At 38.6% G+C, this 15,692-nt stretch overlaps 3 protein-coding genes and 1 pseudogene across 3 annotated transcripts; 2 read left to right on the forward strand and 2 right to left on the reverse strand.

Moving 5' to 3' along the window:
- The first annotated feature begins 3,385 nt into the window (after positions 1-3,385).
- LOC106318281 (anthranilate synthase alpha subunit 1, chloroplastic) lies at positions 3,386-6,174 on the forward strand. The gene is made up of 8 exons (XM_013756186.1): positions 3,386-3,699; positions 3,973-4,157; positions 4,238-4,433; positions 4,562-4,713; positions 4,786-4,901; positions 4,979-5,225; positions 5,301-5,591; positions 5,659-6,174. The coding sequence occupies exons 1-8, from the start codon at positions 3,510-3,512 to the stop codon at positions 6,067-6,069; spliced, it is 1,788 nt and encodes a 595-aa protein (XP_013611640.1). The 5' UTR covers positions 3,386-3,509; the 3' UTR covers positions 6,070-6,174.
- Positions 6,175-6,534: 360 nt separating this feature from the next.
- On the reverse strand, positions 6,535-7,834 carry LOC106317404 (F-box protein DOR-like). The gene has a single exon (XM_013755227.1). The coding sequence runs from the start codon at positions 7,832-7,834 to the stop codon at positions 6,614-6,616; it is 1,221 nt and encodes a 406-aa protein (XP_013610681.1). The 3' UTR covers positions 6,535-6,613.
- A 1,263-nt stretch (positions 7,835-9,097) lies between these two features.
- On the forward strand, positions 9,098-13,433 carry LOC106313531. Its single transcript, XM_013751359.1, has 5 exons — positions 9,098-11,785; positions 11,888-12,419; positions 12,493-12,592; positions 12,681-13,070; positions 13,150-13,433. Exons 1-5 carry the CDS (start codon positions 9,664-9,666, stop codon positions 13,354-13,356), a joined length of 3,351 nt encoding a protein of 1,116 aa, XP_013606813.1. The 5' UTR covers positions 9,098-9,663; the 3' UTR covers positions 13,357-13,433.
- A 950-nt stretch (positions 13,434-14,383) lies between these two features.
- Positions 14,384-15,535, reverse strand: LOC106315335 (annotated as a pseudogene).
- Between the last annotated feature and the right edge of the window lie 157 nt (positions 15,536-15,692).

Genomic DNA, 15,692 nt, shown 5'->3' on the forward strand with positions numbered 1-15,692 from the left:
ATACCCGAGGTCGCTAGTTCGATACTCGGGGAAAACGGGGTGGTACTGGGCTAACTAAAAAATCCCTACGGGGATTTCTGGCGAGGTGGCCTTTCGGGGTGAGTCTAGTCACTATAAAAAGTTCAACCTATACAGTTTACCGGAACGAGTCAGCTCTGGTGGTAAAGGGGTTGCGACTGTAACTTCCGCCACCCGGGTTCAATTCGCGCTGGGAGGGACTATTTACATTGCTTGGGTTCCCGGCAAAGAGGTGAAAACACCTTTTGAGATACCTCAGGTGGCCTAGCGGCAGTACTGAAGGGATTCTTACACACGACTGCCAGAGGTCGCGGGTTCGACACTCTGTCGGCGGGGTGGTGCTGAAACCTCTCCAAAAAAATCCTAAGGGGTTTTCCTGGATGCGAGGTCTTTCGGGGTGGGGTCAGTCACTATAAAAAAGTTTACCCACAACAGTTTTACCGGAACGAGTCAGCTCTGGTGGTAAAGGGGTTGTTGCTGTACCTTCCGCCACCCGGGTTCGATTCGCGCTGGGAGGGACTATTTACATTGCTTGGGTTCCCGGCAATGAGGTGAAAACACCTTTTTTAACAAAATATGATGTGGTCTATTGGCGTTTGATGATAACCATGGTGTATAAGGTCTTGTGTTCGAACCTCGGGTGTGTCATATTTAATTTCAAACAAAAAATTTTACCAGAACGAGTCAGCTCTAGTGGTAAAGGGATTGCGGCTGTAACTTCCGCCACCCGGGTTCGATTCGCGCTGGGAGAGACTATTTACATTGCTTGGGTTCCCGGCAAAGAGGTGAAAACACCTTTTGACCAACGTCGAGTTGGCCCAGTTGTAAAGGGGTTGCGGCTGTAACTTCCGCCACCCGGGTTCGATTCGCGCTGGGAGGGACTATTTACAATGTTTGGGTTCCCGACAAAGAGGTGAAAACACCTTTTGTAAAACCAAAGTCAAGTCTCTTTACAATAAAAAAAACTAGATTTTTTCTTATATGTTATATTTTGAATTTTGAAAAACGACTATAAATTACTAAAAATGGTAAAAGTCTCACATTGAAAATTTTGTAATCAATGGTTTAACTTTTTTTTTGTTCAAGCAAGATAAAAATGATCATATATCATAGGAGTGGGCGTTCGGACACACGTTTGAGTTTGTATCGGATATTTCAGTATAAAGGTATAGAACCCGTTCGAGTATTTCTACACTTTGAGTCGGATTCGGGTATTTTATGTTCGGGTTCAGATATTTTGGGTCGGGTTTGGATATTTAAATTTTTAAGAAAGAATAAATAAATTATTCATTGTTTATTTTTTTATTTAAAATATATATAAACTTAACTGGTTTTTTAATTTTTAAAAGATTAAACTATTAATAGGTTTGGAGATAAAACTTTAAAAATAGAAAGACACTAATTTAGTTGTTGTTTTGAAATTTTAGATGTAACTTTTGTTAAAACAAGAAACAAGAGCTTGATATGTATTTTAAGTGAGTAGCAAATGATTTTGTCCATAATTATATGTATATTATTTAATTTTGAGCAATAAGAGCATGATTTCTTAGTCGGGGTTTTTAACTCATGATTTGATATTTTTTTTGTTTTTTTTACACTTTTCGGCTAAGAGACGGCTCTTAGCTTTTCTTAGTTAAAATCTAAAAAAAAAGCTAAGAACCGTCTCTTAGCCGAAGCTAAGAACCCCAGTTAAGAGACTGGGGTTAATCATGGTCTAAGCATCATTAATATAAATATTTTGAATCAAATAAGAGAAATATACTAGAAATATAAGGTTAAGTATACTTATGTTTGGTTATCTTCGGATTTCCATTTGGGTTCGGATATTACCCGTTCGGATTCATATATTACTTGAACTGGTGAAATAAGTAATTTGTTTTGTTGTTCTAATTAGATGATTTTTAGACCGAGCTGGTGAATATATACTAGACACTAGACAAACATTTATATTTCGAGTCTGCACTTATATTCTATAACAGTTTGATATATTAGATTTGAACACTAACATGCTAATATAGTTTGTCAGTTTTTTTTTAAAAAAAATTGATTCTTAGATATGTATATGGAGTGAAACTTATTTTTACATATGTCCTTTTTTTAATTGACACTTATGTAATTCACCGAATTCATAAAACAAGTTACAAAAAAAAAAGACTTAAGTCATATCAATGAAACAAAGACGAGAACGAAAGCACAATTCTATAGAGGTAGAAAATGAAATCATTTATGGAGAGTCAATAGTAAACAAATCGAGAGCAGAAAACCTAATCTCTTTTCGTCATTATACAATCGACGTTGCCTATTTAGTTTTGGTGATTTGTGTTAGCCGTAAAACTTAATTTCTTTTTGTGCATATGAAGTCTTAAAAATAATTAAAATAAAATGTGATACATTAACTGTTCAACAACGATGATATATTTAAGAGACCAACATTTGTATTCGTCATTTTATAATCGATAAAGATTGTTGTGTTGCAAAATGTTAAAACCATTTAATAAACAAACATTATTATAAGAACTCACCACGCGCATGCGCGCGCGGATTATCATATGGAGGGTAAAAGTAGTATAACAAAATCACATGCTTTTCATGCCGATGGATTTGATCTTGGTTGGTAGCATATAAAACAACCTTCCAAGTTCCAAATATATACTATTGTTGTTAAGTCGAGAAGAGGTCAAAATTTCTACATCCATAATATTGTACAAACACATTTCATTTGTGTATTATTATACTAATTAACATTATTATTGAAAGAATAGAATACATATGTTAGGCTATCATTGGTCTGGAAATGAGAATTAATGGAAAGCTTTGTTCAGGTTGCTACTTGCTAGTATGCTATAAATTATTAATCTTTTCTATAACTACATGCATAAAGGGAGTGACACATCGTGATTCTTAAACTAATATAACGATGACATCATAGCTTATCTAGTTATGCATGTGTCACTCTAAGGACATGGTCTGGAGGATCGGTCTGGATGGATACGTTGTTATCTTCCATTAATTAATTACCATTTTCGCAAAAAATACATATTAATTTAAGACCAGTATGATTTTATGGTCAAATATCTTATATTATAATAAGGTAATCTTTATGATTTAAAAGCAATTAAATATAATTATAGCTGAGGTGTCTGTCTTTGCCTTATTTTCTCCAAAATAAAAAGACAAGTCCATAATGAGTTAGCTTCCCGGCCAGCCACCTTGTCTATAGAATCTTAGCAACAGCGAGACTCGTGCATGCACGTGGACCAGCTAAAAAGGAAAATACAGGTAAGGGGTATTACCGTAAAATACAATTTAATTAGTCACATGGTCATGCCACGCGTAGTCTTTTATAAAAATAAGCCATCTTCTCGTTATTTCATTCGCCATTCGAATAGAATATTAACAAACTAATTACTCTTTTAACCGCTCGCTCGCACATCATTTCAACATTCCGGCCGCCGGAGCCAGTGACCACCGCTTTTTCCCCAGCCGTTACGATGTCTTCTTCCTCCATGAATGTGGCGTCGATGCAACCGCTGAGCTTCTCTCGCCGGCTCGCTCCCTCCGCTGCTTCTCACGTACTCTCTTCTTCTGTGACCGTTACTGGCTATTCCCGTAGAAGCTCGCCTTACGCGCCTTCTCTCCGTTCGATTAAATGCGTCTCTGCGCCTCCTGAAGCTTCAATAGGTGAGGCAATGCTCTAAAACGGTTATACTCTTCAGTAAATTTCGATTGATTTTTTTTTTTTGGTAATCAAGTTTTCCCTTCTTTGCCGGAACCTAAACATTTTAAATAGTCGCTCTCGACGCGAATCGAACCCAGGATGGCGGAAGTTAGTTACACGCCACCCGCAAACTCTTTACCACTAGAGCTGACTTGTTCTGGTCATTTTCGATTGGTTTTGATTGCGAATAGGAATATTCGTTTCGCAGTGTTCTGATACATTTTGTTATTTTGCAGTGACTGATACAAAAAAGCTGGCCGATGCGTCTAAGAGCACGAACCTTATACCAATATACAGCTGCATATTCTCTGATCAGCTCACTCCCGTTCTTGCGTACCGTTGTTTGGTTAAAGAAGATGACCGTGAAGCTCCTAGTTTTCTTTTCGAGTCCGTTGAGCCTGGCTCTCAGATGTCCAGCGTTGTAAGAATATAATCTTTCTTTTTTTTTTTAATCAGTTGATATTCTTCAGTTGCTAATTGTTTTTGATTGATCTTTAACAGGGTCGTTATAGCGTTGTTGGGGCTCAGCCTGCGATGGAGATCGTGGCAAAGGAGAATAAAGTTATTGTTATGGATCACAAGAACGGAAGCATGATTGAGGAATACGTTGAGGATCCAATGGAGATCCCGAGGAAAATCTCTGAGTCGTGGAACCCTGATCCTCAACTAGTTCAGGACCTTCCTGATGCGTTCTGTGGTATGTAATCTGTCTTTTGTTTTTTTATTATATTGCGTTTCACTTGCTAGAATATGGAACCTGGAAGAATGCTTTATCTTTTACCTGAAGTGGTGTTTATTGATGTGATTTGCTTTATCATATGATAGGTGGCTGGGTTGGTTTTTTCTCGTACGACACAGTTCGCTACGTCGAAAAAAGGAAACTTCCATTTTCAAAGGCCCCTGAGGATGATAGGAACTTGCCGGACATGCATCTTGGTCTATATGACGATGTGATTGTATTTGATCACGTGGAGAAGGTAATACTTTTGTTACTATCCTTGTTGTTTGATTAACTGTGGAGTATTCAAATTTGGTTTCCCTTTGTACAGAAAGCATATGTTATCCACTGGATTAGACTAGATGGGAGCGTTCCCTATGAGAAGGCATACAGTAATGGAGTGCAGCATTTGGAGACATTGGTGGCTAAGTTACACGATATTGAGCCGTAAGTATCTCTGTGACTTTAGTTAGTTTGTGAGCTTTTTTTTTTTTGGTTACTAACCTTGAAATTTATTTATTTAGGCCAAAGCTGGCTGCAGGTAACGTGAATCTTCAGACGCGGCAATTTGGACCAGCGTTGGAAAACTCAAACGTGACACGCGAAGAGTACAAGGAGGCTGTGGTGAATGCTAAAGAACACATACTCGCAGGAGACATATTCCAGATTGTGTTGAGTCAGCGTTTTGAAAGGAGAACATTTGCTGATCCCTTTGAAGTTTATAGAGCTCTAAGAGTTGTGAATCCAAGTCCATATATGGGTTATTTGCAGGTTTGTAATAGCAGAGAAAACTTTGTATTCTGTTGTTGTGGTGGATAACAATTAATGCTTATGTCCTATTATCAGGCTAGAGGATGCATATTGGTAGCATCAAGTCCAGAAATTCTCACCAAAGTAAAGCAGAACAAGATAGTGAATCGGCCATTAGCAGGAACCAGCAGGAGAGGGAAAACAGAGGTTGAAGATAAAAGATTAGAGAAGGAGTTGCTAGAGAATGAGAAGCAATGCGCTGAGCACATCATGCTGGTTGATCTCGGCCGCAACGATGTTGGAAAGGTTGCTAAATACGGTTCGGTGAAAGTGGAGAAGCTCATGAACATCGAACGTTATTCCCATGTTATGCATATAAGCTCCACGGTAAGTGTTTTGGCTCATATTCTCGTTTGAAGTGTTCCTCTGATCATTTTTTAAATTCTATGTTCAGGTGACAGGAGAGTTACAAGACGATTTATCTTGCTGGGACACACTACGTGCGGCTCTACCAGTGGGAACAGTTAGTGGAGCACCAAAGGTAAAAGCCATGGAACTAATCGACGAGCTGGAGCCTACACGGCGTGGACCATACAGTGGCGGTTTTGGTGGAGTCTCCTTTACTGGTGACATGGACATTGCTTTATCCCTTAGGACAATTGTTTTCCCGACAGCGAGTCAATACAATACGATGTACTCTTACAAAGATGCTAACAAACGCCGTGAATGGGTGGCTTATCTTCAAGCTGGAGCTGGTGTGGTAGCGGATAGTGACCCGGAAGACGAGCACCGCGAGTGTCAGAATAAAGCTGCTGGTCTTGCTCGAGCCATCGACTTGGCTGAATCCGCGTTTGTTAAGAAATGAGTTTGCACACTCGAGAACAGAGGCTTTTCTTGAACTTCGAGTCATGTATATAATAACAGTTACAAGCAGAACAAGCTTTCTTTTCTTTATTTTGTTGAATTTTCATTTAGACTCCATTAATGATGAAGCTCTGAACTAAAAACCTATAAAAAGAAATAGTAGATACGCTTGGCCACACACAAGGTTTAGTTCAATTTTCATAATAATTTCTGGAAGCTTTTGAATGTCTGCAATCCAATAAAGCGTTTACTTAAACTAAACAATGATGTTATTAACATAGAGAGAACCAGAATATAGGATGCTAACCAAATGGTACAATGTTTTGTCAAAATATAAAATACGATGTAAAACCAACACTGAGCTGTTTTTGGCTGTTGCTCCAAAAAAAAAAAAAAAAACTGTTTTGGCTTAGCATAGAAAAAACATTGCTCCTTGGATGCATGAACCATTGAACAAGAGGATAAGATACATTACCATCATGGATAAGAGAAACATAAAAACCAGCGGAAATACATGGGCCGTGATCATTCACTTTAAGAAGATATCACTTAAGAGCTAGTCCTAAAACACCTTTCATACGCTTGACGTCTTCTACATGGTCTACAAAAGTGTAAACTTGGAAATGCTTAAACGCTTCCATTCCTTGGATTTCAACTCTTCTGACAGTTTCCTTCTCAAGACTGTAGTAGAAAACATAGAAAGGAGAGCGTTGATAGTACCCTGACAACACAACTTCATTTGAAGCAGTCACTTTAACACAGTATAAGTCGGCATCTCCAACTACATCCTCCCAAGACGCAGGCAGTTTGTAAACATGCTTGGACCATTCATTTTTCTCTATGTCATCTAGAACCCACAAATGAATTGGGCTTCTTCTATTAAAAGAGTAAGATTCAAGTGAAGCCAGTTTACCGTTGAAGTTTATCAGAGTATGAACTGGAATGAAAGGTTTGTCGACTTCAATAAACCCGAACTTCTCAGATCTAACATCAAAGGTGACTATAATATCCTTACCATAGGTAGAAGAATCAGCTCCGTTCTTAGCTTTGTAATACAAAACACCATTGATGCATATAGAATTAATCCCATGATGATGGGGTACGTCACATTCAATCATCCTCCATGAGAGTTTCCCAGTTTGTAATGTCAGAACTTGGTGCTCCTTATAGATGGCCAGATCTCTTTTGCCATGTGCAAGTGTCGTCATTGACAAAACCTTGAACTGCTTCTCAACAGGATCATACCCAAAAAAGCTTCTCACATCACACTTATTATTCCTTGTCTTCATTCTAGGTAAAGTGAAGTACTGTCCCGTGCTAGGGTTACATATCACCCACACCGTCACTGGAGTTTTCATCCCCTTTAAGATCCGTTCATCTTTAACGCAGACCAAACCACTGATAGGACTATATATTTCTTTGACACGATTAACAGGGAAACTCATATGATAACTGGCGGTTATCAGAGACGAGTTGTCATCTTGAGGTGCGGAAAAGAAGAACACCTTGCAGCGGTCTTGGAAGGCGAACAAGAGCTGAGGACGAGCAGATGATCTTTTCAAGTAGTGATCCGTGAATTCTTGACGGTCGAGTATGGAAGCCCAGAGCTTCGATAGACATCGACCTCTGGCTATACATTTAGCAGGCAATCTCAAGAGTATCTCGAAGATGAGATCGTCTGGGATCTGCAGTGAGGTTTCGCCAGCAATTAACCGTTCGACGACAGCTTGACGATCCTCCAAGATCTTTTGCCGCCGTGTTCTCATGGCGGAGGAGCTCAAACCCCTAATGAGTCGTGAAAAGCAAAAGCAAAGTTGTGAACGAAGAGCGGTACAAGACATGCAACGTTTAGGACAAAAGATATGGTTTAAGATATTTTTCTTGTCGGCCCATTTCATTATAATGAAAGCCTAGATAGGTTAGGAAAAATTAATTTATAAAGAAAAAAATATAAAGTCAATGAAAAGAAAATAGATGCACTTCTCATTAATTGATATTGATCAATCTTCTTCTCTAATCAGAAGGAGCAGAGCTTAGGTTTTTTTCTGAATCTCACCGAGTATGTCTTCGAAGAAGGTGAAATTTGCATGGAAACTTTTGAATATCTGCATGCTAGAAACAATAATATATAAAGAAACAAGAATATATAGGATGGATGTTAAAGCATGATTAACGCTAGGGTTCTTAAGTATTTTTTTTTGTCTGATATTTTTTTTTAAAACGATCAAATCGCGGACCATCACGTGTCAGAGTCCGCGAACAGTACAAAAGCTCAACTAAAGTCGCTTCTTGTAGAAGAGGAGAAGGAGCCAGGTTTTAAGAAAATGGTGGAACCCACCTCTTAAGAGCTCACTTAAGAGACATGGATAATGGTGGCCTTAGAGCATCTTTATCCGTAGTCTTAGTGGTTATTTAAATATATAAGTGTACTTAGTGGACTTAAGAAATCTAATTAAGAAACAGTTCGATTTTGTGCTTCCAATGGTAGTTTCTTAACTAAGGGTTCTTTAAAAAATATATATATATTTTTTAACATGAAATTTATTTATTAAATAAAAAATATTAAAAGATAAGATTTTCAACATAGGTTTTAAAATAAAAACACAAAACACATATTACTAAAATAAACGAGAATAATTTGAAAGAAGCATCGTCGTCAGTTGTTGTCTTCATAACGTCCAAATTTACACCATATATGTTCAACCAAATCAGCTTTCAGTTGTTGATGCATTTGTTTATCACGAATTCTAGTTCGGACAGCGATCATATTGGCGATATCTGAAGGCATATCTGTAAAAAATATATAAAATTTACTTTCTGAATCTCGCCGAGTATGTCTTCGAAGAAGGTGAAATCTGCATGAAAGCTTTTGCATATCTGCATGTTTCTACGTTCCAATAAAGCATCTACTTAAACTAGACATTGATGTATTGAGAGAAAAGCAAGAATGGGATGCTAACCACCTGAAGCAGCGACCCTTTTTATTGATGTATATATTGTCATTTGTTAAGATTAATATACGCACTACAAGAAAACACGGACAATACTGACGGAAAAACCGACCGAAAAAAATCTGTCAGGATTTTCCAACGGAATTCCGACGAAAACTTGTCGGAAATATATTTCGGTAAATTCGTCGGAACTGCGTCGGAAAATCCTGACAGAATACATTCGTCGGTATTTCGTCATACGATCCCGACAGAAAACCGACAAAAAACTGACAAATATATGACCGTTGCAAAAAATTGACACTTACCGACGAAATACCGACGGCATACCGACCATGAAAGAATTCGGTCATAATTCCGTCGGTTTTTCCGACGGAATACCGACGGATTGAACAGCCGTTATACTTCCCGACTGAAAACCGACGAATTTGCAGCCGTTGCACTTCCCGACGAAATACCGACGGATTATGTAGCCGTTAGTATCCGTTTAAATTACCGACGGAACGCCGACGGGTTTAGGACGTTAATTTAGCCGTTATGATTCCCGACGGAATACCGACGAATATTTTCCGTCGGAAAGATTTCCAATTCATTATAAATACGACCTCTCCTTCATTCATTGAAATCACAACAAAACAATATAAATTATGGGTACTCCTTATAATTTCCGTTCTTGGTTAGATCAACCTCATATGGATCCAAATACAAATTTACTTACGGAGGAATACGCACGTGGTATTCAAGAATTCATGGGGGTGGTTCAAAGTCAACCGGAAGCAAGAACAAGTAAGTATTTATTATGTCCATGTTCTACTTGTAAGAATAATATCCGTGTCAAAAAAATGGAAGTATGGAGTCATTTATATTTGAAAGGATTTACACGTGGTTATAAGATTTGGTATCTTCATGGAGAAAGATTTGAGTATGGTAGTAGTAGCGAACCTCAAACTGCCGATAGGTTAGATGAACCTACCACGGATGTAGATTTTGGGATAGGGACTGTTCAGATGGTATATGATGCATATGGAGAAAATTTACCGTCGGGTGAAGAGGAAGGAGATAGACAAGAACAACCCAATGTAGAAAATTTCCCATGTGAAGAGGAAGGAGAACGAGAACAACCCAATCTAGAAGCCAGAAGATTTTTTGAAATGTTAGATGCAGCTAAGCAGCCATTGTATCAAGGATGTAAAGATGGGCATTCACCTTTATCATCCGCAAGTCGATTGATGGCGCTAAAGACTGACTATAATTTGGCTGAAGAATGTGTGGATGCGATTGCAGATTTTGTTAAAGATGTTCTTCCTGAAGATAATCTTGCACCTGGCTCATATTATGAGGTACAAAAATTGGTCGCTGGTCTTGGCTTACCATATCAGGTGATAGATGTATGCATCGATAACTGCATGATTTACTGGAGAGCAGATGAGAACAGGGAGAGATGTAAATTCTGTCGGAAACCTCGTTATCAGGATACGACTGGAAGAGTTCCGGTGCCATACAAACGAATGTGGTATTTGCCGTTGACTGAAAGATTAAAGAGGTTATATCAGTCTGAACGAACAGCAGAACCAATGAGATGGCATGCTGAGCACTTAACAAATGGTGAGATAACACATCCTTCCGATGCAGAGGCGTGGAAGCATTTTCAATCAACATATCCAGAATTTGCATCTGAGGTAAGAAATGTGTATCTTGCATTATGCACAGATGGTTTCAGTCCATTTGGAAAGCATGGAAGACAATATTCATTGTGGCCGGTAATCTTGACACCTTACAACTTACCACCACATTTGTGTATGCGACGGGAGTTTTTGTTCCTCTCAATTCTCGTTCCCGGGCCAGATCATCCTAAGAGATCACTGGATGTGTTTCTTCAGCCATTGATATATGAGCTGCAATTATTATGGGAGCACGGTGTTCATACATACGATGTTTCGCGGAAAGAGAATTTTCAGATGCGAGCAGTACTTATGTGGACAATAAGTGATTTTCCAGCATATGGTATGTTATCTGGATGGACCACGCATGGGAGGCTATCATGTCCTTATTGCCAAGACAACACAGATGCTTTCCAACTAAAAAATGGTCGGAAAACGTGTTGGTTTGACTGTCACAGGAGATTTCTACCACACGATCATCCATATCGTAAGAGTAAGACATTGTTTACAAAGAACAAGAGGGTGTTTGACAGTCCACCTGAAGAAGTAAGTGGCAAAAAGTTGAAGGAACAATTAAGAGATTTTGGTGCAGATAGAACGCCAGACGTGGGTGGAAACGGACATGAACCGATTTATGGTGTAGGGGAAAATCATAATTGGCATAAGAAGAGTATCTTCTGGGATTTGCCCTATTGGGAGACTCATTTGTTGCGGCACTGTTTAGATGTCATGCATATTGAGAAGAACTTTTTCGACAATTTGATGAACACCATCCTTGATGTCCAAGGCAAGACGAAGGATAACTTGAAGTCAAGACTGGATTTGGTTGATATTTGTGCTCGTCCCGAACTTCATGTTGATGAGCACGGTAAAGGTCCTATTCCCATATATCGACTGGATGCAACTGCAAAAGAAGAGTTTTTTGATTGGATAACACACAGTGTTAAATTTCCAGACGGTTATGCATCAAGTTTGCGTAATTGTGTTGACAAAAGTGAAGGGAAGTTTACTGGCTTGAAGAGCCATGATTGTCATGTAATGATGCAGCGCCTCCTTCCTTTTGCGTTTTCCGCACTATTGCCACGAAATGTCCACGAAGCAACCGCAGGTACTTTAAAATTTAACATAGTTAAATTAATTGTCATATTATTTTTTAATGCTTATATATATATATATATGCTTATGGAATTTGTTTTCTTCGTGTATGTAGGGATAAGTGCTTTCTTCCGTGATTTATGCTCGAGATCACTCACATCAGATGGTATCCGCAATTTGGAAGTTAAAATACCGGTGATCCTATGCAACCTCGAGAAGATATTTCCTCCATCATTTTTTGATGTTATGGAGCATCTTGCTATTCATCTTGCGAGAGAAGCGGCACTCGGTGGTCCCGTGCAGTACAGGTGGATGTATTTGTACGAACGGTTTATGTTTCATCTGAAGAAGAAGGTCAAGAATTTAAGCAAGGTGGAGGGATCAATAGTGGCTCAGTGCATCAATGAGGAAACCTCAAACTTTGCTGAATACTACTTTCCATCAGAAGTTCGAACAAAAAGTCGAAGACCTGCACGGCATGATGATAGAGGTGAAAGGGCAACTTATTATGTTTATGTGCCAAACATGTTTACACAAATTGGACGACATAGTGGAAAGTCAACGGACCGGATACTTACAGTGGCTGAGCATGCTCATTTGCACACATATTTGCTTACAAACTGCGAAGACATTCTTGAATATGAGAGGTACATAGATTTAAAAATATGAATTATTTGCAATATTTTTGAAACATATCTAACATTTTTGTGTTTTTTACAGTATTTACTTGGCAGAGATGCGCTTAAAGTACCCGGATGCGACAGAAGAACAACTCGAACAACTCAAGCAAAACAACTTTGCAACATGGCTTTCTGATTATGTAAGTGTCTAATCAGTAATTAGTGGTAACTAACCGTTTTACTTATTATCTTTTAATGAACGAAAACATTTTTTTTTTGTTTTTATAGGTAAGCCATTGTTTAGCTATTGGGCACCCACCTAAAGATTGGTTACGTGAGATAGTTTGTGGTCCAAAGTTTGTTGCAAAGTCATATCCGAGATATTGCACACGAGGATATGCATTCAGAGTTCTTAAGGAAAATACTGTAAGGAGAACAATTGATTGTGGGGTTTCTTCGTCATCCGGAGACGATGTCTACTACGGTAACGTACGCGAGATTTTGGAAATTCAGTACCCGGGAATGATTGGCATGAGATGTATTGTCTTCAACTGTGAGTGGTACGACAACGTTGTTGGTCGCGGAGTAAGCACTGACGCATTCGGTGTTACATCTGTACATTCGCGACGACGACTGGATTTTTACGATCCATTCATTCTTGCTTCACAAGCTGACCAGGTATGTATGTTGAAATATATTTTCCATCGGAAGTAATCATATATAATTACTTCGACTTATATAATTTATAATTTTTCAGGTTTGCTATATTCGTTATCCGCGGATTAGGCAAAGGAACGATCCTTGGATCGTTGTCATGTCAATAAATCCCAGAAGCCGAGTACAAGGAGTATTTGATCCACTACAACAACAATTAACCGAAGAGGACGGCGAGATTGGAGAGTTTGACGAAGACAATTCAGATTCATCATGTTCATCATCAGATAATTCCTCAGATGGAGAGTAGATACTCTTTTATGAATGTATATGCAAATTACTTTTAAACATTGTAGATTTCTTCTAAAAACAAATTATGGGTTTGAAACGTTGTATACTTTTAAATTACAAAAAATAAATTAGATTTGTTGATTCTAAAATCGAACGGTTTTGATTGATTGATTATATACGGTTTTGATTCAAAGTTAAAAAAAAATCAAACTGAAACTCTAAATTGATAATGTCCGTCGGTTTTCCGTCGGAATTTACCGACGCATTTCCGACGAAACCCTAGAATTTGAGGGTTTCGTCGGAAATGCATCGGTAAATACCGACGGAATACCGACGAACCCCTAGAATTTGAGGGGTTCATCGGTATTCCGTCGGTATTTACCGACGTATTTCCGACGAACACCTAGAATTTGAGGGGTTCGTCGGAAATATGTCGGTAAATACCGACGGACATTATCAATTTAGAGTTTCAGTTTGATTTTTGTTTTACAAATCTCACCATTGTATTCTCACAGTTTAAAAACTTTGAACATGACATATTAACCATTCAATCAAAACCGTATATAATCAATCAATCAAAACCGTTCGATTTTAGAATCAACAAATCTAATTTATTTTTTGTAATTTAAAAGTATACAACGTTTCAAACCCATAATTTGTTTTTAGAAGAAATCTACAATGTTTAAAAGTAATTTGCATATACATTCATAAAAGAGTATCTACTCTCCATCTGAGGAATTATCTGATGATGAACATGATGAATCTGAATTGTCTTCGTCAAACTCTCCAATCTCGCCGTCCTCTTCGGTTAATTGTTGTTGTAGTGGATCACGATGTAACAACACTGAATCGTTTTTTGGCTTAGATAAATAGAACAAACATTGCTCCTTAGTTACATGAACCACTAAACAAGAGGATAAGATAATACCATCATAGACAGTAGAAAACATGAAACCAGCGGTAAGATAAAGGGCTATTAAAACCATGTGATACTTCTTAGGATGAGATCACTTAAGAGCTAGCCTAACTAGCTCTGTTCTAAAGTCCTACACATGGTCTACAAAGGTGTAAACTCTGAATCCACGAAACGCTCCCAGTCCTTGGATTTCAACTCGTCTGATAGTTTCTGACTCGAGACAGTAGTAGAAAACATAGAAAGGGCCGTCCAGAGAGTGATTTGCCAACACAACTTCATTTGAATCAGTCACTCCAACACAGTGTAAGAAGACACCTCCAGTTACATCCCCCCCACATCTGAGGCAGTTTGTAAATATGCTTGGACCATTAGGTCATTTAGAACCCACATCTCAAAACTTGTGTTTTCTCTACGAAAATAAGAACACTCACTCTCCCTAATTGAAGCCAGTTTACCATTGTAGTTTACCAGAGTTGTTGCATGACGCACTGCGTCAATGAAGGGCTCCATGACTTTAATTAAGCTGTACTTCTCAGACCTAACATTAAAGGACATTATCATCATATCACCAGTCAAACAAGACCCGTTGAGCTTTGCTTTGTAATACAAAACACCATTGATGCAAACAGAATTAGAATGAGGAAAATGAGGCACGCCACATTCAATCATTCTCCATGAGAGTTTCCCAGTTTCTAATGTCAGAACTTGGTGCTCCTTAGAGACGGCGTTACCGACGCGTGCGTATGTCATTGACAAGATCTTGAACTGCTTCTCGATCGGATCATACCCAAAAAAGCTTCTCACCCCATATCTCCATTCTAGGTAAAGTGAAGGACTGTCCGGTGCTAGGGTTACATATCACCCACACTCTCCTTCCCTTTGCGATCCGTTTATCTTTAAAGCAGACCAAACCACTGATAGGACTATATATTTCTTTGACATCATTAACAGGGAAACTCATATGATAAGTGGCTGTTATCGGACATCTTCTTGATTCTGAGTTGAGGAAAAGAAGAATAAACTCGCCGTCTTCTTGGAAGGCGAACAAGAGCTGAGGACGAGCAGATGATATTGTCAAGTAGCGGTCCGTGAAATCTTGACTATCGAATATGGACGCCCAGAGTTTCGATAGGCATCCACATCTGGCTATACTTTTACCAGGCAATCTCAATAGTATCTCGAATACGAGATCATCTGGGATCGTCAACGAGCTTTCGCCGCCGTTTAACCGTCCAACGACGGCTTGACGATCCTCCGAGATCTTTTGCAGTAGTTTTCTCATGGTGCAGGAGTTCAAAACCCTAAAGAGCGACGGGGCGTACAAGACATGCAACGTTTTAGTACAAAACGTATGGTTAAGTTCCTTTTTCCTGTCGGCCCATGAAAAGCCCATATAAGTTAGTTAGAAAATAACAAAAATGTAAAGTCAATAAGTTTGA

This window comes from Brassica oleracea, chromosome C9, assembly GCF_000695525.1.
Source record: "Brassica oleracea var. oleracea cultivar TO1000 chromosome C9, BOL, whole genome shotgun sequence".
Classification (NCBI taxonomy): Eukaryota; Viridiplantae; Streptophyta; class Magnoliopsida; order Brassicales; family Brassicaceae; genus Brassica; species Brassica oleracea.

Excerpts from the sequence above, each read along its gene's own strand:
- LOC106313531 (XM_013751359.1), top strand. The coding sequence starts at position 9,664 with ATGGGTACTCCTTATAATTTCCGTTCTTGGTTAGATCAACCTCATATG. Across the intron at positions 12,593-12,680 it reads CAACATGGCTTTCTGATTAT|GTAAGCCATTGTTTAGCTAT; the intron begins GTAAGTGTCTAA and ends TTGTTTTTATAG. Across the intron at positions 13,071-13,149 it reads TTGCTTCACAAGCTGACCAG|GTTTGCTATATTCGTTATCC; the intron begins GTATGTATGTTG and ends ATAATTTTTCAG.
- LOC106317404 (XM_013755227.1), bottom strand. The coding sequence starts at position 7,834 with ATGAGAACACGGCGGCAAAAGATCTTGGAGGATCGTCAAGCTGTCGTC.
- LOC106318281 (XM_013756186.1), top strand. The coding sequence starts at position 3,510 with ATGTCTTCTTCCTCCATGAATGTGGCGTCGATGCAACCGCTGAGCTTC. Across the intron at positions 5,226-5,300 it reads CATATATGGGTTATTTGCAG|GCTAGAGGATGCATATTGGT; the intron begins GTTTGTAATAGC and ends TCCTATTATCAG. Across the intron at positions 5,592-5,658 it reads TTATGCATATAAGCTCCACG|GTGACAGGAGAGTTACAAGA; the intron begins GTAAGTGTTTTG and ends TTCTATGTTCAG.